The sequence below is a fragment of the Galleria mellonella genome, unplaced genomic scaffold (assembly GCF_026898425.1).
Source record: "Galleria mellonella isolate WM207_F2 unplaced genomic scaffold, CSIRO_AGI_GalMel_v1 utg264, whole genome shotgun sequence".
Classification (NCBI taxonomy): Eukaryota; Metazoa; Arthropoda; class Insecta; order Lepidoptera; family Pyralidae; genus Galleria; species Galleria mellonella.
Genome location: NW_026442060.1, coordinates 269,435 through 296,310, shown reverse-complemented (window position 1 = coordinate 296,310; position 26,876 = coordinate 269,435). Strand labels below are relative to the sequence as shown.

The 26,876-nt window shown below is 32.9% G+C and overlaps 1 protein-coding gene and 1 long non-coding RNA gene across 2 annotated transcripts; one reads left to right on the top strand and one right to left on the bottom strand.

Annotated features, from left to right (window-relative positions):
- LOC128200742 (lysozyme-like) lies at positions 1-26,876 on the top strand. Its single transcript, XM_052895086.1, has 5 exons — positions 1-425; positions 15,147-15,232; positions 15,706-15,766; positions 24,995-25,127; positions 25,742-26,876. The coding sequence occupies exons 1-5, from the start codon at positions 293-295 to the stop codon at positions 25,875-25,877; spliced, it is 549 nt and encodes a 182-aa protein (XP_052751046.1). The 5' UTR covers positions 1-292; the 3' UTR covers positions 25,878-26,876.
- LOC128200743 (uncharacterized) lies at positions 843-3,791 on the bottom strand. The gene is made up of 2 exons (XR_008252856.1): positions 1,724-3,791; positions 843-1,659 (listed from the first exon to the last, which is right to left on the bottom strand). It is a non-coding gene; the product is annotated as an uncharacterized LOC128200743 (long non-coding RNA).

Here is a 26,876-nt window from a genome sequence, read left to right as displayed (position 1 = left end):
TCCTTATCGGTTACCCTTTGGATGGTACAAGTGTTTAACGATTTGTTTATGTAACTACCTATACAGTCTTAGTTTATTTTTGTTATAATAATCATAATATTTATGTCAGTGGACAGTTGAAAGTAAAGTGTAATCAGATAAAAAAGAAATATAGGCTAAAACTAATAGTTTTAAGCTATAAGATTACAACATAAAGTATTCTGTTTATTTTTAAATTTAAGTTAATTCAAATGTAGATAAGTGGTATTCAATATTTCCGTCGTGTTTTCAAGTTTAAATAAATATTTGTAAAATGAGAGTGTATGTATTAACTTTATTAATAGTTTCAAGTGTGTTTCAATGTCACAGTGTTAAATTTACTCGATGCAAACTCGTGAGGGAATTGTTGAAAATAAAATCAATTGAAAAAACTTTTCTTGGAAGCTGTAAGTATGTACTGGAACTAATATATTTCGTATTATTATAAATGTGGAAATGTTTATTTGTTAGTTAGCTCTTAGCTTTTTAATAGCTCAACCAATTCTAGTAATATTTGACATACATTTACTTTTTGAGATAAAGAAAGAGATAGAGTAATTCTGATCCTCGTGACGTGGACAAAATCGCCGGTAAACTAGTTAAAAATATAAGAATTTAAAAAATAAAGTAAAGAATTGAATTGAAATTGTTAAATAACGCTAAATGGAGCGATGATCTCAAATATGTTATAGTGAATCGGTAGATAAAGGTGACTCAATACCATAGTTTATGGCAGTCTATAGGAGAGGTCTATGCTCAGGAGTGCACGATTAATGTTTAACATATTTTAAGAGGTCGGTGGTTATGAAATAAAACTCGTGTCATTATAGGGGAATCCAACTCATGTATTAACAGTTCCACAACTTTGCAATTAAAATACATTTGTATTAAAGCGACTTACCAAATTATACGTCTTTACTGATCAATGTTCAATCCACAACTGTTCACTGTTCGTTGTTACTTCTAGTTTTTATGTCGACTGTTTTGGCGGGTAAATAATTATTCCGGAAATGACAAATCACCATTTTGTAGTTAAATCAAATCAGCAACAGTGGCACTTGACAACAGTTATGATACAAATATAATAAAATATTGGTATACTAAATGTAAAGATGCTAACAATCGGCCTTTCCTGACATTTTCACGTCTCGTGAAATAGAATAGGGAAAAAAAAAGTATATTATATAATGCTATTCATATTATATGTCTTGAATTATTGATATATGTAGCTCCTTCATGTCTTCAATGTGTCTCTAAATTATCTAATTACATTACGATACTAATTGTTGTAGCCCCTTCATGTCTACAACAATATCACATTGACGCCCCTTCATGTCTTCAATGTGTCTCTGAAATATCTAATTAAATTACTATACTAATTGTTGTAGCCCCTTCATGTCTACAACAATATCACATTGAAGCCCCTTCATGTCTTCAATGTGTCTCTAACTTATCTAATTAAGTTACTATACTAATTGTTGTAGCCCCTTCATGTCTACAACAATAACACATTGAAGCCCCTTCATATCTTCAATGTGTCTCTAACTTATCTAATTAAATCACTATACTAATTGTTGTAGCCCCTTCATGTCTACAACAATATCACATTGAAGCCCCTTCATGTCTTCAATGTGTCTCTAACTTATCTAAATAAATCACTATGCTAATTGTTGTAGCCCCTTCATGTCTTCAATGTGTCTCTAACTTATCTAATTAAATTACTATACTAATTGTTGTAGCCCCTTCATGTCTACAACAATATCACATTGAAGCCCCTTCATGTCTTCAATGTATCTCTAATTATCTAATTAAATCACTATACTAATTGTTGTAGCCCCTTCATGTCTACAACAATATCACATTGAAGCCCCTTCATGTCTTCAATGTGTCTCTAATTATCTAATTAAATCACTATACTAATTGTTGTAGCCCCTTCATGTCTACAACAATATCACATTGAAGCCCCTTCATGTCTTCAATGTGTCTCTAACTTATCTAATTAAATTACTATACTAATTGTTGTAGCCCCTTCATGTCTACAACAATATCACATTGAAGCCCCTTCATGTCTTCAATGTGTCTCTAATTATCTAATTAAATCACTATACTAATTGTTGTAGCCCCTTCATGTCTACAACAATATCACATTGAAGCCCCTTCATGTCTTCAATGTGTCTCTAATTATCTAATTAAATCACTATACTAATTGTTGTAGCCCCTTCATGTCTACAACAATATCACGTTAAAGCCTCATACATATCTTCAACGTGTCCTTCTGAAACTTGGTAAAACCAGTATACAGGTTAATATAATTAAACAATACTTAAACTCTTCCAAAAAATATTAATCCTTTATATAAATTAATTGATAATCTCATTTATATATATAGTGTACAGAATTCAATCAATTAAACAACTAATTTCAATGACATTTGATATATAAATTGACTACTTAAATCACTATAAGTACCATTATTTTGATAGTTATATAACTTAACAATATGTACATATATGTATATAAACTAATTTAAACAATATGCAATCAATCAAACGATCAGACTAGTTGTCGTCCGCACTATTTGAATCTGTATCATTCCCGGTTCTGTTTAAACGAGCCATGGATGTATTTTATCATAAGTCTTATCAAATCCAAAGTGACCCATATCATCATGATTAGCTTTTAGTATCTGCCATCTTACCCCCTTAGGGACAACCCAACGATCACCGTCAGCCGTTTTCCTACAAAGTAACCCCCTTTTTTCTTTACCACCATTTTTTTTTCTTTTTTTTTTTTTTTGAATCTAAATTACTATTAGTCTCGTTATCATTTAATATGTTTATAATACGCATTAATTCTGAATCACCTTGTTAAACGGTAGTTATCCAATCTGTGCTAATATTTCGAACTTCGGAACAATTCAATGGGACCTCAATAGGATTACGGCTGAGGGCGTCAACATGGGACATTGTTGTACCTGGCTTATAAATGATCTTAAAATTATATCCCTGCATGGCACTCTACCATCTGGCAACCCTAGGTAATATATCGCGTTTTTCGAACATAGCACGAAGAGAATAACAGTCGGTAACTACAGTAAAGGGGATGCCCAATAGACATACTCTAAATTTCTGCAAAGAGGTTACTACGGCCAAGGTCTCTAGATCATAAAAACTAAACCGGGTTTCTTCAGGAGATGTATGTCTGCTATAATAGGATACGGCATTAAAGGTAAATCCTTGTTGGCCCTTTGGAGTAAGATACCGGCTATACCCATTTTTAATGGGCTGATGACATCATCCATATCTAAAACCGTATAATATTTAAAATCTGATAAATTATCTAATTGATCATCTATCCTTGGCAATGGATAGTGTTCTTTTATAGTCTTTTTGGTCAAAGCACAGAAATCAATACATAGACGATAGTCACCAATTTTCTTTTGAACCAACAGAACTGGGGATGCATATGAGGACGTAGACGATCTAACAATTCCAGCGCTCTCTAATTCATGTACTATATTGCGGACTATTTCTCGTTCGGAATAAGATAAGTGATATGGACGATAAACTACTGGAGTAGTGTCATTAAGATTACTCATTTTTACTCATTTTGTTTTTATACAACTTAGAATGGCAAACAAGCTGACGGTCCACCTGATGGAAAGTGGTAACCGTCGTCTATAGACATGAGCAGTACCATGGACATAACCGAGTATACTGTGTCACCCATGATACCCCCCCCCATGCGTTGCCACTCCTGAGGAGTCAGATGTTATTCCTCTGTACCCTTCAAACCGAACTGCTATATCCCACCCTTCAAACCGAAACACAGCCATGCAAACACTACTTCACGGTAAAAACACGAATGGGACAGAGGTACCCAAGCAATCGACTTTTGTACAACTTCTCCCTCTGGTTCTTGTTCGGTCTGGCCTAATAGGAGGGGTACTTGTATGAAATGGTCTGTTACAATAAGTGATTCTACTATAGCAGTTACAGAATCTACCTCAATGTTAACTTTACATTTAGCTACACAATTTACTATGGAATTACGGAAACCCCTCAATATCGGTAATTCCGTCGTTTCCTATGAACTTACTAATTTATTTGCAACTGATTCTTTTAACATCGTAATTTGACTATGAAACTGTTAACTGTGAAAAATTATTAATAAATAAATTATTACTAAAATATTTGGAATCATTATCTTGTTCTTAAGATATGCGTAAGACGGTTTTATTAGTACTAGGGGTAATTTCCTTCTTATCACAGCCATCACTAGCCAAATGCCCAACTTTACGACATACGTCGCATCGTTTGATTGGTTGCTTACATTTAAAATATGAATGCCCGTCCTCTCCGCAATTATAACATTTATAGTTTACTCTAGACTCAACATTGGACAAATTATATTTTATTTTAGGGCGTTTAATTTCGGAATTGCTTGATTGTATGGGTACTCCATTTCTTTCAATTTTCCGAATAACTTTAACATTTCTAAGAAAAACTAATAATTTATCGGGTTCAGAAAACTGTGCTGCTTCAGCGCTAGTTCTTATAGACATATCCTCTATACCTAATAGAATACAGTCAATTGCATTTTTCCCAGTAATATTGCACCTATTTAATAATCCCATTTTCTCATAGTAATATTCCTCTAAGGACTCGTCAAATCGCGCCTTACAAGCAAGTATTTCCGTTAACAATTGCCCATAATTTTCAGCACTAGGAAATGCTAAATGTAACTTATTTTGCCATTCCTCCCAAGTAAAAAGTAATGTTGGTAAACCTTGATACCATTTTTGGGCTAACCCTACTAACTTAGGTAAAGCATAGTGAATAATTTGGCGCTCTGTCCAATTATAAATAGCAGCACATTCGTTTACTTTTAAAATCCAAGTATCTATCGTCTGATTTCGTTTGGCTGGATCAAATTCAGGAATAACATTAATAACCGGAAAACGATCATTATTACTATAGTTCATATTTTGTAACACTTCTTTAAATATTGTTATTAACTCTAAAGAGCCACTCGTTGACGTACTCACTGGTGGCACTGGTGTCGATGAAACTTGCTCGCTGTTGCCCTTCGTCTCATGCGACTGACACTGAGGACTGCGATGCCGAGGACTCCGGCTACGTCTTTCGCTGCGCCGTGTTCGCTGCTCCCTTGTTGAACCAAAACTACGAAGTCGCGAACGAAAATTGTTTCCACTCGATTCAGAACTCGTAGAAACATCATGACGTTTAGTTCGCTTACATCTCTTTTCTCTGCCCATTTTATACTGGAAAATTGTAAAAATACTACAAAAGTAACTGTTCGTTAGGAAAATATTAGTAATTAGATATTTAATAATGTCACATGCAAGTGACAAACTTATAACAATTTACAAAGATTAAAGTTTTGCAATAAAAGATAAATGATTAACTTACAAAAGAAAAAAAAATGTGGGGTACATTTATTTGAATAGTCATATATAAAAAAAGTAATTTTAAATTCAATTTTTTTTTAATAATAAGTTGCTTAATTTACACTATACTCAATAAAGAATACAGTATTTATTATAATTGTCAATAGCTTCAATATATTATTGGGCGCTAAGTTTATCATCAAGGCTATATTGCCTGGATGTGATCCCACTTCTGACCTTTAAGAGGTCGGTGGTTATGAAATAAAACTCGTGTCATTATAGGGGAATCCAACTCATGTATTAACAGTTCCACAACTTTGCAATTAAAATACATTTGTATTAAAGCGACTTACCAAATTATACGTCTTTACTGATCAATGTTCAATCCACAACTGTTCACTGTTCGTTGTTACTTCTAGTTTTTATGTCGACTGTTTTGGCGGGTAAATAATTATTCCGGAAATGACAAATCACCATTTTGTAGTTAAATCAAATCAGCAACAGTGGCACTTGACAACAGTTATGATACAAATATAATAAAATATTGGTATACTAAATGTAAAGATGCTAACAATATGCATTTTAGTAATATGCTTTTATATATGAAAGAGATCTAAAAACGTGTTTCTAATTATAATAGGATAATTTCTATTACATAAATGATAGTGTAAATCACATTTTGATATCTATCCATTAATTTTACTGTCTTTATCATAAGTAGGTTCTGTATATCCTTCATCATTACCTTATCATTTTATCTATTACTAATATAATAAAATAATAACTAGATTTTTTTTATGCGTTTAGAATGGCAAACAAGCTGACGGCCCACCTGATGGAAATGGTGGTAACCGTCGCCTATAGACATGAGCAGTACCTCTATTCATAATTCAATTTTATTATTAATATCAATCTACCAAAAAAAAAAAATATATATATATATATATATATATATATATATATATATATATATATACGCTAAATTGGGTACTGTTTTTACAGTTGTATTCCTGAAAGTTTAACTTAAAAAATATATATATTTTATCTTGATTGAGGTATCAACTAGAAGTGGTCATTACGTTGGTTTCCTATTTTTGATGTCAAAACTTGATAATAGATAAATAGATTGTGGATTTTCATACGTACGAAGTAACGAGAAAAAGATAAATTTTTATATTAATAAATTATTGGATCGATTAATATATTTGAATACTTTTATCGTCATCATTCATTATCATTAATTAAAAAAAAACTACTAAATAGTTTGGTGATACTTATAATGTTAAGACAGTGTTATTTCGATTATTAAATAACCACCTTTTTCTATCCCATCAGTTTAAACCAGTACAGCAGGTTGGGTCTATATTTTTTTTATATCAAGAAGGTGGCAAATAAACATACAGTCAGACAGACTAGATGTTGTTGTATCAGCCGTTAATTGCCCACTGCTAAACATAGCCTCACTCATAAGCGAGGTTTTGCCTGAGGGAGGGATTCATCTCTCAACTATTGAGTTCCCTTAGTCGCCTCCTACGACATCCACGGTAAAGGAAGGGGTGGCTTATTCTGCGGCAGGATCACACGGTAATGTAACTTAATATTATTGTATAACTCTGTTATGTCGTGTACAGTTATGGAAATGCATGTAACATTTCCATAAGTAATTATTATGGGAGACTCCTAGTAAGTAACTGAACTAAATAAAATCGTGTCACATTAATAAAAAAACCATAAAGTAATAATTGGAATATATAGGGTTCCGTATTATATTAACTGTGTGTAAAAAGAATGGTAATTGTGTATAATATAAATATATCAATTGACTATTATTGATATATTTTTTTAATAGATGATAATGGAATGATAACCCCACCTACGCTATCGGTATATACTGGCGGGCTACCAATGAGGGATGGTTGGTGAGGCTGCAAAGGTAGGTTAGTTCATCGTGATGAATTCAACGACAAATTAGTCACGATGGTTTCCAGGAGGAACCGCATGGAGGTCGATCTGATAGGGCGTATTGATAGCACTAGCGACTAACCTCCGCATTACTAACAATCCCTTCCCCCGTATTATTGATATTATAAACACACTTTAGTTTCAACAAGATGGCGCTGTGATATAGATTTTTTATTCTACTTGTAAATTATATAGATAGGGTGGGGGGAGGGGATTTTTAGTAATGCGGACTACCAGTTTTATTGCTAGCAATATAGCCTGTCAAGTCGACCTACGTAGTCCTGGAAATCATTGTACTGAATTCCAGTTGTATTCATCTCCATGGGCTAACTGACCTGCCTTTTCATTTTCATCTATCATCTCTCACTGATGCCTCTTAAGCGTATACAGTTAGCGCAACCGGAGTTACTATTCCATTATCCATTAAAAAATTACATAGATTATATATATAAATTTATTTATAAATATGGTGAGCAAAGGTGGACTAATTTCTGAAAGAGTTCTCTTCCAGTCAACTCAGTATAGTGAGAAAACATATAGTTGCATGTGATATGTAATATTCCTCTATTCAATAATGCACCGCCTACGCATTTCTACTGTTTGCCCAATGGTTGACTGGTAGAGAGTACCTTCCGGTGTTAAGTCCGCCAAATGTACATAGATTTTTTTTTTTTTTATGCAACTTAGAATGGTAAACAAGCTGACGGCTGCTAGACAAGCTGGTAACCGTCGCCTATAGACATGAGCATTTTACTGTACTTTAAACTTTAAATAAATAAATATATTCATTAGAGACCTATTTGTTTGTTTACATGCAAGCACAAATGCTTTATTGCTTTGCCGTGTGGTCCCGGTATAGAATATATCACCCCTTCCTTTTCCGTGGATGTCGTAAGAGGCGACTAAGGGAAGGCGAGGGATTGGCAGCAGTGTTCCGCTTAAAACATCTCTAAAGTCTAACTGCGGTTGTCAATTCGCCTGCTAAGCGTGGCAACTACTGGCTACCCTCCAAGAGAGAGACTTGTGTTCAGCAGTGGACAGTTAAAAGATGACATAATAATAATGATGATGATGACAGGTGTTTTAAACCAATAACACGAGTGGGACAGAGATACCCGGGTAGACAACATTCGTGCTAAGCTGCCTCCGTTATTTCAATTTTTTAAATGAACGGAACCATAAATATTAAGAAACTTTTAAAGCGATTAGTCAGTCCGTGTAAGGAAGTAATTGTACATTTATTAAAATAATAATTACTCATGATACGCGGTTTTGCATGCAACGAAATGTAATTTTCGATATTAAATTCTTTCTTTTTAGCCATTATGTTATTTTTCTTGATTGTTTTTACGAAAACATTAAAAATTTTATAATGTAGGTTGCATGAGTATGGTGTAAAATAAATATGGCCGTTAATTTTATTCGTCGGTTGATTGTCGAGTTTTTGTTTTTAAATTCTTGTCATTACATTATATACTGTGTTGCTAATAGAATAAAAATACATTTACTTGCTAAATATAGTTTCTAATGTTAAATTCTTGCTAAATTATATTAGTTTTTTGTATACACGCACACGCACACGCACACGTACACGCACACATACATGCACACGCACACTCACATGCACACGCACACGCATACGCATAGGTACACATACACATACATATATACGTACACATACACATATACACCTGTACGTATGCACCTATAATTTGTACGAGAGTACAGTAAATACAACTTGTGCAGGCATGTAACGGCATATTTTTAAATATTAAAACAATTAAAACAATGCAAAGACATCTTATTTGGCAAGTGAAATAAACAAAAATTGAGATTTTCAATAACAACTGAGCCTATATATTTAGCGGTTGGTGCTTATGAGAAAAAAAAGACAAAGGAGATTTTCCTTTACGCAGGAAACAAATCTGTTGATTGGAACCCTAACTTTTTTACCCTACGTGTCTCGAATACAGGGTTACTGTTTATATAACACGAGGTTGATACAATAGAGGTGATTTCCAAACAAATGCGTCGCTGTAGTTTGTAACGCGATTTGAATGTTGATGTTATATTTAAACATTGGTTTTATGTATGGCAAATTATTAGTGTATATTGTTTTAGTTTTAGAGAATTACGTAGATAGTTATTAAATTAAAATTTTGGCACTTCAATGCAGTTTTGTTACGTACATGTTTCTTTGTAAAAAAATATTTGAAATACATATTTATTATATACTTTAGCGTTAAAACAAAAAAAAAACCTACTCAGTTTTGGAAAAATCTGTTATTTTTATCTAAAAACTAAATTACTGAATCGATTTTGATAAAATTAATATAAAAATCCTTTATAAGAGAGTTGAGTCTGCGCATTACGGATAGGAGCCATGATCGTCGTTCCGGTTCGTATCTGGCTCAAAGGATATCTCTGGCAATCGAACGCGGAAATGCCGCAAGTGTCATGGGGACCTTTGGGTCAGCTGTGATCATGAGGAGTTTATGTCGGCCCTAGAAGAACATATTAGAAATCCACAGAAGCCACTAAGTGATAAGTTACAAACAGCAATTAATTTTCAATACAGAATACAAGTGCGAATTTAAAAATAATCTGTAAGTATATCTTTTTAGTTAAAAAAGAATTTCCCAAATTAGTTTATAAAGTTAACTTGCTTTAAAACATACTTTTTCAAAAAATATCGGTTTAAAAACATTATAATACAATGCAAAGCAATAATAATGTTGCATAATTTGAATATGACTGCTACTTAGTATAAATTTTAACATTTTTGCGGTACTTTTAAACTTTTTCAAAGAAATGAATTAATGCAATTATTTAGATAAACTATTATAATTTACCTGAATTATCTCTACGTTTCGACCAGATTACACCGATCATGGTCACGAGTAGACTGATATAACGTTGTTACCTTTTCTGATACAGAAGTATTTTTTTCTACTCACTCATTGTTCTATAGGTAAATGATCATAGTTTTTAAAATTATCGCGTTAATTCTTGATATTTTAATATTTGCCTACTCTAAAACATTTATCTCTGCTCATAGTTTATGTGGTTGCCATTTACGATTGATCATAAAACAACAAATTGTCATTGTAAAAAGTTAAAATTAATCAGAACTAGTAATATGATGTTTTTTGTATTTAGTTAAATATGTATATGTTAGTTATATTAATTATTGACGTAGCTTACATCCCAAAATGCTTTAATGGAAATTGACGAGTTTTTTTTCTCATTTCAGTTGCTTTGACATAATACTGGTTTTAAAAGAATAGATATTACCTATGGCAACACTAGTAAAAAAATCCAAATTTATTTATGATTGACGAAGTTATGACGCAAAAAACAAAAAAAAAATACAAACGAATTGGGAATCTCCTTCTTTTTGATGTTAGTTGAAAAACTATTTACATAACTTTGTGTAACGTCTAGAGACTGATAGTGAAACCTATGAAATGTTGCTTTTAAAAATGTTATTAAACAAACTTGTTATACTTGTTGTATCGTTACATTAGCCAAGTAAAACATTATTTTAATGGTCGTAATCACGTAAAGGGTATTCAGAGTAACTTTATTGTCTTTTAAGTGAATATACTTGCCATAAAGTTAGCAAGTCTATTACATCGGCAATAAAGAAGCAGGTATGTAGGTACTGTTTACCTGCAAAAAATTTTCATCGCGTTAAGTCCCGATAGTGTATTTAAATAAGTTTACTACAGTAACACGAACTATTTAATATATAAAATCCTCATCATTTTCCAGCTCATACACCTAATTATTTAATTCGAGTTGGCGTAATAAGCTTTCCTCATCTATTTATTCTCATATTCACTCCCATTTAGGCCATATCGTCATAGTCATAGAATACTGACGGATCTATATATGTAATATTTGTCAGATCCGTCAGTATTCTACGACTATGACGATATCATCTTTCACAAAGTCCATCCACGACTTTTTAAGTCATCCTTTAAACTTGTTGCTAAATTGTCAAATAATCATTTCAATTCTTTAATCAATCATTAATTCTATATAATAGACATTTTACATAGACTTTGTAACAAACCCACAATGTTAAATTAGTAGCTGTATTCATAAATCGATTTTTGGAAAATATATTTTATTTACAAACTTTTTTCTTATTTCTTCCATATTTTCTATATATCTGGTTTAAATTTAAATAATATTATATCTATCCAGTAACTTTGTGTAGTGATTCATTATATAATAAATAATAAGTAAAATAGTATTTTGTTTAGTAAACCCTATTTAGTTATATAGTTTTATACCTACATTCAGTATTAATACTTTAATTAACCTTTAGGTCAAATTGAGTGTAACGAAGAGAACAAGGATTCAATTAGCAATAGATTAGTTCCCACGGGCCTCCTTTCGAGTTGCCCTAACTACAGAATACAATTCTGTAAATAAACAGTTAACCTGTTTTCTGAATTCATTTAGCGGCCAATACGAAGTTTTGCGATTTCTTTTTCAACCGACTTTCAAAGTAAGAAAGTTGTGAATCCGATTGTATTTTGTTTACGTTTCGTTAAAATCATATCAGCTATTAACTGTCCACTGCTGAACAGAGGGAGACTTTGTACAAAAGTCGATTGCTTGGGTACCTCTGTCCCATTCGTGTTTCTACCGTGAAGCAGTTGTGTTTCGGTTTGAAGGGTGGGATATGGCGTGAATTTACTGGGTACAGAGGAATAACACCTGAGTCCTCAGGAATGGCAACGCATGGAGGGTATCATGGGCGAGACAGTATACTCTGTTATGTCCATGGTACTGCTCATGTCTATAGGCGACGGTTACCACTTTCCATCAGGAGGGCCTTCCGCTTGTTTGCCATTCTAAGTTGTATAAAAAAAATACAAGGTTGCCATTTATGAATTTTATATCGCTTTATTGATACGATAACTGATTGCCTTTTACTCGTATTATTTTATGTTTGACAAAATAATTTATTAAATGAGTATAAATTTTTGACAACCCTATATGAGTGAGGAGAAGTGGGGTACATTTTGTAGGCATCGGGGCACTCACAAAAGGGAGTACATAAATGACACATGTATTCTGATTATTTATTATTATGTTAGATGTTATTAGGCTGTAGATAACAGAAAGTACTATTAAAAGCTATTGCGTTCGATAAAGAAGTATGTGCATGTATTCATACATATGCTATTAATTTATTTCCTTGATAATTGATAATAACTATACCTGGTTACAGTGTGCATCAGTCGTTAACTGTCCAGTGCTGAACATAGCCTTCCCCACGGGGGGTTTTGCCAGTAGTTGCCACGCTTGGTAGGTGAGTTGGCAACCACAGTTTGACTTTTGGTGGTTTTAAGAGAGACATTGTTGCCTGTCTCTGCCCTTTACCATTACTAATTTATTACCTTAGCCGTGTAGTCCTGGTATAGAATAAGCTATCCCTTACTTTCCTGTAGGTGTCGTAAGGGACGCCTAAGGGAACTTAATGGTCGAGGGATGGATAGCAGGGTTCATCTTAAAATATTAACAAAGCCTAACCGCAGTTAAAACTCATCAGTATAACTGTAGTAGCCAATTCACCTGTTAGCTGTGGCAACTACTAGCAAAACCTTCCTTTTATTAAGGGAGGCTTATGTCCAGCAGTGGACAGTTAAAGTCTGATACGATGAAAGAATCTGGAAATCAGAGGACTTAGTGTAAAAGGCGGGTAAGTTGAAAATAAATAATTCACAAAGGTCACGGTCGAATAGGTAAACACAATAGATAACAATCCAATTAGTTAATAGACATACAGGTTAGCTGGCTCCCACATTTTTGTTCTCTTTTATGTATTTGTTTTTCCCTTATATACTTCTACTATTACTTAGATTATTTTTACAACTAACATAGTTTTAGGTGGCAATGGCTTTAGATTTTATTTTAACGATTTTCATACAAGACTTTTTTATTAAACTTAGAATGGCAAACAAGCTGACGACAGATCTGATGAAAAGTGGTAACCGTCGCCTATAGACATGTGGAGTACCATGGACATAACAGAGTATATTGTTTCGCCCATGATACTCTATGCATTGCCATTCCTGAGGACTCGCAAATGGCAATGCATCACTTGTTTTAGAGAGACAGACTCTCCTAAAATTATTAATATTAGTGTTATAAAAATTAATAAATAAATGTTTAAAAATATTACTGCGAGTATAATAGGTATAAATATTATAACATATATATGAAAATTCATATTTATTTATAAAAATAGAAATCGAAAAACATTTATTCGGTATTTTACATGTGAATATAAAATAGAAAAACATGGTTAATAAACCATTTGATATTACACGCACTTCAGTGAGTACCGAATGGGACTCGAATAATAATATATCTATTCGGTATTCAGCTGATAAAACACACAAAACAATGATTAATTTAAAATTACTGTAACAATATAGAAATTGTATTTATAAAATAATAAACAAGAATTTATACTAAATACATTTGTTAAAAGGATTTCAAGAAGAAGTACCTAATTGGGTGTAATCCTTGTCTTAAATAATAAGCTTCTTATGCTCTTCATATTTAATAAATGCTTACTTAAAATTATTATTTATTTAAATTAAGAATGCTGTTAGCTAATTTGTTTACTTAGTCGATAAAATTGTAGGATAAAACTGTAAAAATAATGGGTACTCAGTACTCTCTTTTTTTATTTGGTGATAATTATGATGAATGTCTTAGAATACATTGCAAAGACTACATTTTCTTTATAAATCCTTACTTCTTATGCCTGGGGAGTCTAGTATGTTAGAGATTATTTTATGTAATTTAAATATTTAGAATTGTTATATGTAAAGTTTGCTATCAACCAGATTTGTACTCATGGCTTTTGGGGTCTGTAGGTCGAGACATTTAACTAATATGAATATTTTTTTTCTGTTTGTACGTAAGTGTGCATTTTGGGGGGAAAAAAGATTACTACTAATGGGTTCTAACAGCCCTATTGCTAGCAATATACCCTATTAGGTCGACCGTCACGCAATTCTACCTGGAAAATATTATGGTTAATTCTTGTCGAATTATTCACGATGGGCTGACTGACCTGCCCACATCCTCACCTATCATCTATCACTAGTGCCCCGCCAGCGCATACAAATAGACCAAGCGGTACTACCATTCCATTTTCACCAATTTAAAAAAGTGTGCATATTTAATGGAGGGGCTCAATTATGTATTTAATATACATAATTATGTAAAGATAATCGCGAAAATATAAGTTTTATATTTTATATAGATTGGTATTTTAAATACAATATTATATCTGCATAGTGCATGGATCGAACTTACAAATATCGAAAGGTGAAGTAGTTTACCATAAACTGATCTATTACTAATATCATCGGCTGAATCATGTACATAATTATGAATATATGAATATATCAAGTACTGTTTTATTTTTTCTCTATTCAATACTGCCCGCTTATTTCTCAGTTTGCCCAATGATTGACTGGTAGAGAACACCTTCCGGCGTTAAATCCGCCAAATATATGTAGAATTTTACTGTGCACTAAAGTTTAAATAAATAAATTTTTATATCATTATTTTTGCTAATGTTTATAAATCTTAACAATTAAATTTAATACAACATCACACAATTATATTACTATACATTTTATATCTATGTTGTAAATGGAGCCGTTCCATTGATTGTAATACTTATTAGTAAGATTAAGTATTATATGTGATTTTACAGGGGTGTGCCTGATTGAAAAAGAAAGTCAACGTGACACAGCAGCATACCGGGAGTCTGGTGCCAGAAAATATTATGGATTGTATCAGGTATATATCATAGGCCAAACAGTTGAATTATAGATTATATAGGTAGAGCATTGAGCCTCAAAAATGGGACAACTTTTTGACTTTTAATTTGATAAATAGCTGACTCGTTTTTTTATCAGTGTTCTATATACTTACGCATGCAATGTATCTAGACGTATTATTAAATAAATGAAATGAATATTTACGCATTAAAAAGATGCAAAAATTATAAAACGAAATAAATATGAAAGTTATGAAGGAATCACTCACATCTATTTATCACGCACAATTGTATGAAAAAGTTGACCCACTGTCCTCGAAGCATTTGTATGGAGACAATCTATCTATACAATCTAAGGGTTGAATGTATTATTTTTATTACAAAGATATTTTTCATTAATTAATGCAGTTGTTATTTCATTATCTCGTTCAATCATTCATGTGTTAATTTAATAAATTTCGATTCGTTAAACAAAAGTATTCAACGTTTACAGATACCACAAGTGTGGTGTAAAAATGGGAAACGTGGAGGCAAATGCAACATAGCTTGTGAAGGTATGTACACTTTATTTGTAAACAATTGTCAAAAGGAAACATTTTGTTTGCTTCGTCATTATTAAAGCACTATATTAGAGAAACTAGTATAGCTCATAATATAGAAAATTCAGAAAAATAAATGAGAAAAAAAGATTTTACAAGTTTTTAAAATGATAGTTAAAAAATGTGAGTCCATTTGTTGAGACGTCGTCATCATCGGCATCATCATCTTAGCCTTTATCTGGTCACTGCTAAACATAGGCTTCCTCCATAGACTGCCATAAGGAACAGTCCTGAGCCACCTGCAATAATTGAAATAAGATTTAGTTTTCATTTTAGTTCGTCGAATAACTTTTAATTTGTGATGGAAATTGAAAAAAAAGAAGACCAAAGGAAGACTTTGTACAAAAGTCGTTTGCTTGGGTACCTCTGTCCCGTTCGTGTTTCAACCGTGAAGCAGTCGTGTTTGCATGGCTGTGTTTCGGTTTGAAGGGTGGGATATGGCGTGAATTTACTGGGTACAGAGGAATAGCATCTCAGTCCTCAGGAATGGCAACGCATGGGGGGTATCATGGGCGAAACAGTATACTCTGTTATGTCCATGGTACTGTCATGTCTATAGGCGACGGTTACCACTTTCCATCAGGTGGGCCGTCAGCTTGTTTGCCATTCTAAGTTGTATGAAAAAAAAAATATATATACATTTTTCAATAACAGTGATTTTGTACTACTTAAGCAACGAGGATTTATTTGAATACATTAATATCTTTTTTCAAATAATTATGTGGCTCTTCAGGATATTGTTTAAAAATATTAATGATTCAACACAATTTCCCAAAGGAATAAAAAAAGTCACGTACAGTTTTGGCGGAGAGCTATTAAAAATACGAGTATATCGGTGTTTATTTTTTTTAACTTCGTTATGTTTATCCTTACTTCTTTATTATTAACTAATATTATAAATATGAAATTTTATTTGTTTGTCGATTTATCAGTCGTTGTAAAATTGAGCATACGCGTAATATCTGATATAGGAGAGGGGATAGTTAGTGATGAGACTTATTAGTAATTGAGATTAGCTGTTTATTGCTGGCAATGTCCTCTGTTAGAGCTTCCTCTACGTGGATTTCTGAAATGCAGACTTTGAAAAGAAAGTTCTCAATTCGATTGTTTTTTTAGTTATCTTTTTTCGAAAATGAACCATAAAAATTTAATGATTTTGATTTAGTCCCTTATAAATTTTTTTCAAGAATGTACTCGTAGTCTAGTTTATTTGTGGAACAAAATCTTAAACTCTATATTAATTTGTATATAGATGTACGAGATATCTGTTGTAAATAGCAGGATGCAGTAATAAAATATATATGTATTTGTGATATAAAATAATAAGTTTAGTGAAAAAAATACGAGACATGTCTTATAAAAATCTAAAATCGAACAAACTTAAAAATAAAACATTGTTCTAAAAAAACTCAGTGTCAACAGCCAGTATTAAAACTTCAACAATATCATCATCGCAATCTTATTAGTCATCAGCTGTCCATTGCTGAACTACGGCTCTTTCTATTGAGAGGGTTTCTGCCAATAATTGTCACGTACGGCAACATATATATATATGTAGAAGAAAATGAGAGGTAGTTACTAAATTAGCAGAACTCATAAAACATTTTTATATATAAGAATTTCTTCACGAAAATATCTTAAACATTTTTACTACGAGACATGAGATATAGTAAATACAAATGAAAAAGTAAAAATAAAACAAAAGGCACTTGCATAAAGATTTAACACCTCAATAAACGTGTCGTTTTTAAGATTTACAATAAAATAAATAAAACAAAGTTTCTAATTCGACAAGAGAGTTGCACAATGCATTTTATATGGCAACAAGCAATATTTTGCCAGCCGTGTTGTATTTTATTATGACTGTTTTCATAGATTTAAAGTTACTGAAATGGTACAAAATATGTTTTTGTCTTAGATTTGTATTAGAAACCAAATTAACCCATTTAAGAACCAAAGTAACTGACATAACCCGAAGGATAAGCAAGCTAGGATAGGATAGCAATGGGCTGGTTACATAGCTCGAAAAACGATGGAGAATAAAGGTTCTTGAGTAGCGACCCCCCACTAGATGGAAAGATGACCTCAAATGCGTTGCAGGGAGTCACTGAATGCAGGTGGCTCAGGACCGTTACTTACGGCAGTCTATGGTGGAGGCCAATGTCCAGCAGTGGACGGATAATGGTAGATATGATGATGACGATTCTAAATAAATTGTAAAAATGGAGAAAAACTTGGTTTGTATTATATAATAATGAGTAGGGATAATATTTATATTATTACATTTATGTGTCGCATCTCCCAAAATTTTTCATTGTGGCTCCCACCAAATTGTTTATAATTACTCCTCTCCATCCAAAGGTTGCCTGGAAGAGATCGCTCTTAGCGGTAAGGTCGCCCATTGTTTTCTCATTGTGATTATTTCTTGTAATTATTTATATTTATAATAAGTTTATTATTGTAATCTTTTGGAGGAAACAATAAAGAGTATCTATCTACCTATCTATCTACACGTATTTATGATAAAATAAATATGTCATTCAGTCATCAGTTGTTTAATATTCATTAATACTAGTTTTTTTTTTTTTATATACAACTTACTTTAGTTCTGCTTAGGTTAGTACTAGATGACATTTTGTAAATTTTTCATTGGTATTTATTATTACTATTTGTTTTGTTAGCATTTTTAATAAGTAAGGTCTTATAACTCTGTATTTATATTTAAAATACACAATCGGGACCTAGTACTAGTACCTTCATACCTGCTCTTTATTTCCGACGTTTCGACGTAGATTGCACCACGTCGTGGTCACGACAGGACCACTCCTCAACACGTTCACACACAACGTGGTACAATCCACGTCAAATTTTTTTCGTTGTGTTAAGTCCCGACTGTGTATTCAAACGATGTGTAAACAACGTGAAAGTTTAAAATTAACCCTGTATCTAATTTCACTATAATATTTTATATTTAAAACTGAAATACGGCGATGCATGCAAATACAGCTGTTTGTTGAACACGAGGGACACAGGTACTCATGCATATAACTTAATGCGATACAATAATTTTATATTTAAATTAAGATCCCATCTGGTTTCGCGGGGATACACATAATCGTATTTATTTATTTATTATGTTTGAAAGAAGTTTACAGCTATAATAAGTTAATAATTAAATATATGTAATGATAGTTTCGCATGGCTGTGTTTCGGTTTAAAGCGTGGGATATGGGAGTGAATTTACAGGGTACAGAGGAATAACATCTGAGTCCTCAGGAATGGCAACGCATAGGGGTATCATGGGTGAAACAGTATACTCTATTATGTTCATGGTACTGCTCACGTCTATAGGTGACGGTTACCACTTTATATCAGGTGGGCCGTAGGCTTGTTTGCCATTCTAAGTTGCATAAAAAATAAAGAAATAATCTTATTTATTTATTATTTTTGAAGGAAGCTTACAGATATAATAAATTAATAATTAAATATACATGACAACGTCAAGCTAATTAAAAGTACCACATATAGTTAAAGAAAATTGAATTAGTTACAGTCTAGATAATTAATAAGTGTGCAAACACAAACTAAACATCATTTAAATCACAAAATGAATAATTTGCGACGATTTTTCTTATATAACTGCTGCTTCTATTAAATATATCCATTTAATTATTCCTACTACATACGTCGTTAAAAATAGTAGAAGTTCGTATTATGAAGCAATTGCTTCTGTACTGGGTGAGAAAATTATTTAAATTACTCGCTATTAATGTAGCGTTCTATAGGTGAAAGAATTTTTAAAATTGGTTTAGTTGTTTTTGAGTTTATTATTACAAACAAACAAATCTTTTCTCTTTATAAGTAATGATATTAATATAGTTAAATTTTATCTATCTATCTATCCTATTTAAGAGCTGCGCTCTTGTCAGTGGAGCTCTTGCCATTCACTACGATTTTCAGCGAGTCTCTTCACCTCTTGATATATTTTATTTATTGAATTTTATATCAAAAGAAAAAAGAACTACTTTAGAATTTCGATATACTGAATTCCTTTACAAGTTATTATTATGAAAAATTGTAGATGGATAATGTGTAGATGAAGACAGAAAACTATATAACTTGGTTGTTATGCAGACTTTCTCATTGCTAGCAATATACTCTGTCAGGTCGTCCTCCACGGGGTCTCTCTGGAAATTATAGTGCTGAATTCCGGGTGTATTCATCACGATGGTCTAACTGACCTGCTTTGTCATTGTCATCTACCATCCCTCACTGGTACCCCGCCAGTAGCACTATACCAGCCAGGTAACCTCGCCTGTGCTAACATAGGCGAGGTTACCATTCCATTATCATCCATAAAAAAAACCGATTTTGAATTGATTTTGATAGAATTTACATGGTTTAATTTGAAGTATATTCTCTTATACGTCGAGATACGTCGAAACGTCGAGATACGTCGAAACGTCGAGATACGTCGAAACGTCGAGATAACCCAAGTAATTTATTATAGTTTACCTAAATAATCGCGTTAATAAACTTTGAAAGGTAATTTATTTCAATAATTGGATTTTTAAATATTATATTCATTCTATATTGATCTATTTCTGCGTTTTCCACTCACTAGTTTAGTACCGAATCGGTCGAATGCTCAATCGGAGTGCCGTACGATGTTTCTATTACCTCTAGACGCTTTTATTAAAGAGGTTTATTAGTTAATTTTAAACATTCACATTGTTTACACATTTTTTAAATTATTGTAACTATTATTAGCCTTTCACAATACTGATATACGTACTTTTTTTTATACAGTTTAGGATGGCAAACAAGCTGACGGTTCACCTGATGGAAAGTGGTAACCGTCGCCTATAGACATGAGCTGTACCATGGACATAACAGAGTATACTGTTTCGCCCATGATACCCCCATGTGTTGCCATTCCTGACGACTCAAGTGTTATTCCTCTGTACCCAGTAAATTCACGCCACATCCCACCCTTCAAACCGAAACACAGCCATGCAAGCACAACTGCTTCACGGTTTAAACACGAATGGGACAGAGGTACCCAAGCAATCGACTTTTGTACAAAGTCTCCCTCTGGTAAAATCTTCCTTTTGGGCACTATTATTGATATAGCAGTGAATTATTTATTTATTTTTTATTTATTTATTTATTCTGAATTAGGCACACCAACAGTATACATATTATACATAAATTAAAAAACATTTCTTATGTAGTATGCTGATATGCATACCTATAGCAGGCGTACACAACATTGACTACAGATTATATGTATATAAATGTCATAATATAATTAATATAATAAATTAAATTTACAATTACATATTCTTTATTAAAAAAATTCAATTCAATTAAATATAAATCAAGACTGGACAATATCATCAAATCCACATGGTCTTCAGTATCTTACCGCGAAACACTGCCAACGAGTCATGGCTTACGTCTATATCCGGATTTATACCGCATATATGATTGTAGTTATTGCATATTCTTGCAAGAGGAGCACTCAATCCCAAATTAGTTTTGCACAGTGGCACATAAAATATCTTATTGATGGGATACCTAGGGATACCGTGAGGAACTACATATTTAATTTCACTCAAAAGCTCAGGACAGTCCATATCATGATGCGTAATCCTATGAAGAAATACCAAATCATGCAGGCGGCGACGATCGAACAGGGTCCGCATAGTAAAGAATTTAAGACGCTGGTTGTATGGGCATCTATGCGATATGTTCTGTGCAAACCAAGCCAGGTGCCTAGTAAAAGCACGCTGTACACTTTCTATTCGCTGTGAATGACACGAGTAGAATGGACTCCAAACCACACTGCAGTACTCTAGCTGACTTCGGACTAAGGAGTTGTATAAGCTAATTTTAGTTTTTGCTTTAAATCCCCTGGAAGTGCGTTTTACGAAGCCTAACATTTGAGTCGATTTCCGTACTGCAGACTCAATATGGGATGTGAACGTTAATTTACTGTCCATTAGTACACCCAAATCCCTGACCTCGTTTACTTCTCTTAGCACTTTATCACCAATAGTATAGTAGGTCTGAAGGGGTTTTCTCTTTCTGGTGTACTTTATGTGGTTGCACTTGTCGATGTTAAGTGACATGCAATTGCGCTTACACCAACACTCCATCCCGATCAGATCGCTTTGTATTAATGCCATATCATCCAATGATTGCACTACTTTATAAAGCTTTAAATCGTCTGCGAATAATAAGCATTTGCAGTGCTTGATTTCAGTAGTTATGTCATCTATAAATAAAGAGAAGAATATCGGTCCTAGATGGGAGCCCTGTGGTATTCCTGATAGAGCATGATAACTTTCTGACTCATATCCCTTGACAGCTACATTTAAAGTCCTATTTTTGAGATATGACTCAAACCAATTTAACAGTCTCCCATGAAATCCGCAATATTCCAACTTCTTCAGCAGAATATCATAGTTAACTCTATCAAAAGCGCTGCTAAAATCAGTGTATATAGCATCGATTTGGTGTCCTTTATCTAGTTCATGGCTTAAATCGTTGGTAAAAGTAACCAAATTAGTCTGAACAGAGCGACCTTTCCTAAATCCGTGCTGGTCAACAGAAATAAAATTGGCAATTTGAGAACTGACAATTGGGCAAACCAAAGATTCAAACAATTTTGAGAAACATGATAATAACGATATAGGCCGATAGTTCATTATATTGTTAGGATCCCCCTTTTTGTAGATGGGTACAATTCTAGCACGTTTCCATTCATCAGGAAATACTCCGTCATCTAGACTACGATTAAATATCAGAGTGAGCGGTAGAGAAAGCACAGACCCACAGCGTTTTATAAATAATGGAGGAATGTTATCGGGTCCAGACCCTTTAAATATGTTTAGTTTTTTAATTTTTTTAAAGACTTCTTTCACAGCAATCCGAATAGTACCAGTACATTTTCCGAGGTTGTCAGGAAAAGAACGAGAGTAATTGGTATTATTAGATGAGATATTTTCATAAACGGACGAAAAATGCCGAGCGAAAAGGTTCACGATTTGGTCCCCGCTATCAGCCACTGAATCCCGTAGACGCATACAGGATGGTATAGAATTTGAATTCGATCTCTTTTCATTAACATAACGCCAGAACGATTTTGGATCTTTAACTACATTAATTTCAGTGCGGTGTCGATAGTTACTGTAACATTTTCGCAATAACTTATGACAACGATCGCGGAGAAGCTTGTACTCGATCTCATCTCGGGGATTTTTAAATTTCCGATATATAAAACGTTTTCTTTCCTTTTCAGATAGAAGTTTGATAAGTTTCTTAGTAAACCATTGTGGATATTTTTGTTTTTTTGGTGAATATTTAGTGACATGCTTCCCTATTGTATGATTTAAAACGCTGTAAAATACTGAGACCATTTCATTGACATCTTTACAATGTTTAAACTCTTTCTGCCAATCAATCCCTCCCAGTTCCCCAACGATTCCAGTGTAATTTGCTTTAAAAAAGTTAAAAGTATTACGATACCTCGGAACTAACTTGTCCGATTTACCAAATGATATATGTAGCATTAAACACGGATGTCTTGGATCTAGCCTACTCAATACATTATCCGAGATTTCACTATTTGAACTTTCTATATTTGTAAGGACAAGATCCAAAATCTTGCCTTCATCGTTACAAATGCCATTGACTTGCCGGAGACAATTTATGGAGATAAAATCGGTCAAAGCATACCCCAATGGTGTTTGATAATTCTGGGGGACCAAGTGGGTGTTATCTGAATTAGTGGTCCAACTAACAAAACCAAGATTGAAATCACCTAGGATTATTACATCGTCAACCTGATTCAAGACATCACTAGCACCGTTCAGAAAATTCGAGAGAGATTCCAATTTGACAGGGGGAGGCAAATATACCACACAGACTGCGACCTTCTTTAATGAGTTATTTTTCATAATTTCCATTACAATCCACATATCTTCGACATCGCTTTCCCAGCTTTGCATACGATTTGATTTAATAGTTTTATCCACTGCAATAAGTACACCGCCACCATCTTTTTTCGAGCTCTCCGCAGCTATCACACGATCCCTACGATACACTTGGTATCGCTGATCGATTATTTCCCCACTGCGAATGTTAGAATTTAACCAAGTCTCCGTCAATACAATTACATTATAATTACATAACAAAATATTATGATACAATTCATTTACTTTGGTTCTTAGACCTCTAGTATTTTGATAATATATATCCATAAAAAAAAAAGAAATACAAAACACAAAACAAAAAAATAAACAAAAAATCCAAAAGATAATATAGCAAGTTGAGAAGCGTATTTACCAGAAAGTTTATTAGAATAATATAGTAATAATAAGTTACATCATTAGATTTAAGCTGTCGTAGTTACGCACCAAAAGTGCTTGGCAGGACTCATCTTTACGGACATAAATACGTCCGTTACGAATCCATACAAATCTGTATCCCAGATCTTTAGCTTTTTTTCGTGTGGCAGCGTGAAGTTGCTTATTTGAGGGGGTCAGGTGTTCTGATATAAATATGGGGACACGAGGCCCACCCAAGCCTAAATGTTGAGAACTAAGCTTGTCATTAGGATTTGCCTTGTTGTATCTGATAACAGCAGCCAGGATTGCGTCACGAATTCGTGGACTACGAAATTTTGCGACAACACTACGAGGTTTATCACTGTTTTTATTGATTTTTGCTACCCGTACCGCCTGCATGACATCGACGTCCTCAATAGGACTGCCCACGATTTTTGCCAATTGGACCACTGTGTTTGGGAGATGTTCAGATCTGTGCTCGACTAAGCCCCCTATCTCAATATTACTCTCACGAAGGTGCTGTTCAGCCAAACAAAGTCTTGATGATAGATCTCTTGCAGTAGTTTTCAATTCTGCATTTTCCTTTTCAAGTTTAGCGATTGTTGTAACGTTGTTTTCAATCAATAAAGTGAATTTACAGGGTACAAAGGAATAACACCTTAGTCCTCAAGAATGGCAACGTATGAGGGGTATCACGGGCAAAACAGTATACTCTGTTATGTCCATGGTACTGCTACGGACGACATTAATTTAAGCGTGATATACATAGTAACAAACATCTCAACATAATTTTTTTCACAAATTTTACATTGTTGCATAATAATTACAGCTCTCTTAGACGATGATATCCGTGATGATACAGAGTGCGCAGTTCATATCTATGAGAAGGAAGGCTTCAAGTATTGGTCACAGTGGATGGTGAGGTGTAAGAATGACAATTTCATTACTGGTGAAATTTACAAGTAAGTGTAACAAAACTATAGGTCTTCCTTAATACCTCGTCCCAATCTATGATTTTTTTGTTTATTGTACTTATTTTTAAGGTTCCTTAGCAAAGAGGTACAAAGATATCCTTTTGTCACGTCATGTTATGGTCACGTCCGTTTGTCTGTCACAGTGTTATATTTTAGCAAATATTAATGCTAATTATTTTAAATTTGGAATAGTTTTACATATTATTAGTTCGCACATATTACAATGGAAATGATTGAATATAAATAAGTCACAAAAGGACTTCCTTTTCAAATCGTCATAGTCGTAGAATGCTGACGGATATATATATATATAATATTTGTTATATCCGTCAGTATTCTACGGCTATGACGATATATTCTTATTAAAACACCCTCACAATATCCTTTTATTGTATTTATATTGTAAAGATTTTGTAGCAAATTTTTTTAATTATTCTTAAAGATTTCCCTATAAATTCGCCAATTATATATATATATATATATTCTTATTTTTCTAAGTTACATTTGGATGAAAATAAATATATTTTTATGTTACGAAGATGCATGTATATTTCAGTTTTCAACTTGTAGGTACTCATATCAATCTTGATTATCTACTTCAGATGTCCAGACTTAATTTCGCCACGGATTAGCAGAGAAAACGATCTTGAAGAAATTCTGAAGCTAAAAGAACAACGAGACAAAATGAGAAATCACTCCGACTTGAGGACTTATTACGGAATAAATTGGTTCTTTTAATTTAAAAGTTTTTAATATATTTTTTAGATAAATATATTTTTTACTGTGTAACAAAGCGTGTATATTGTTACACTTTGTTACGCTTTGTTTGGCCTCTACATACGAGTACATAAATAATACCATAGATTTTACAGAACCTTCAATATTCCTTTTCTTGTACTGGTATAATAATTTTTGTTCCCATAGTCACCACTAATAACTTGAGATTGAAGTAAAGTGTAATGTTCTATCGGTAAATATAAAATAATAGTAATAAATATATTTTTATGTTAATAAAGTCTAAGATTAGCACTTCCATTAATCTGTACAATACGTGATACAAGTGGTATTCTATATTAAAAAATAAAAAAAGGTTTATCACGAATATAAAATTTGTAACGAATTTAAGTAACGTACGGTCTCTGTATGCAAAATATAATAATTGCAGGCGTCAACACTTCCCAACTTGGAAACAATAAACTTCTGTTGCCCCCTGTTCGATATTTCTTCGGAAAGACGGATAGTTCACGAAGCAGGAAACTATAATATTATTTGTAAAGAGTACGACGAACTAGTAAGGAATAATATAAAATTTCTCATAAACAGATTGTGTAACGAAAACAGAATTTTTGCAAGCTTTAAACTTGCAATATATGTTAGTTTGTTGCAAGCTATATTTGACATATTTCTTGATAGTCCGATTGGGTTGAAATTTTACATAGATCTTTAGATCAGGTGAGAATATAATATCCAATAGTTAATATTTTTCGTAATTGATTGTGTTTCACAAAAAAAAAAAACCTACTTCAATTGTTATAAAACTAGTCATTTAGATTTGAAAACTAAACTATTGCAACGATAATGATAAAATTTGTATGAAGGCAATTTATATGAAACTTTATGCCTTGCCATCTGGCCAGCATCTACTTGAAAAAACTCATGTCTATAATAAATGGATACTATTGGGTTATCAGTTATTATTAAATTTATTGATTGTGACTGACGGCATTTGGTGGAAAT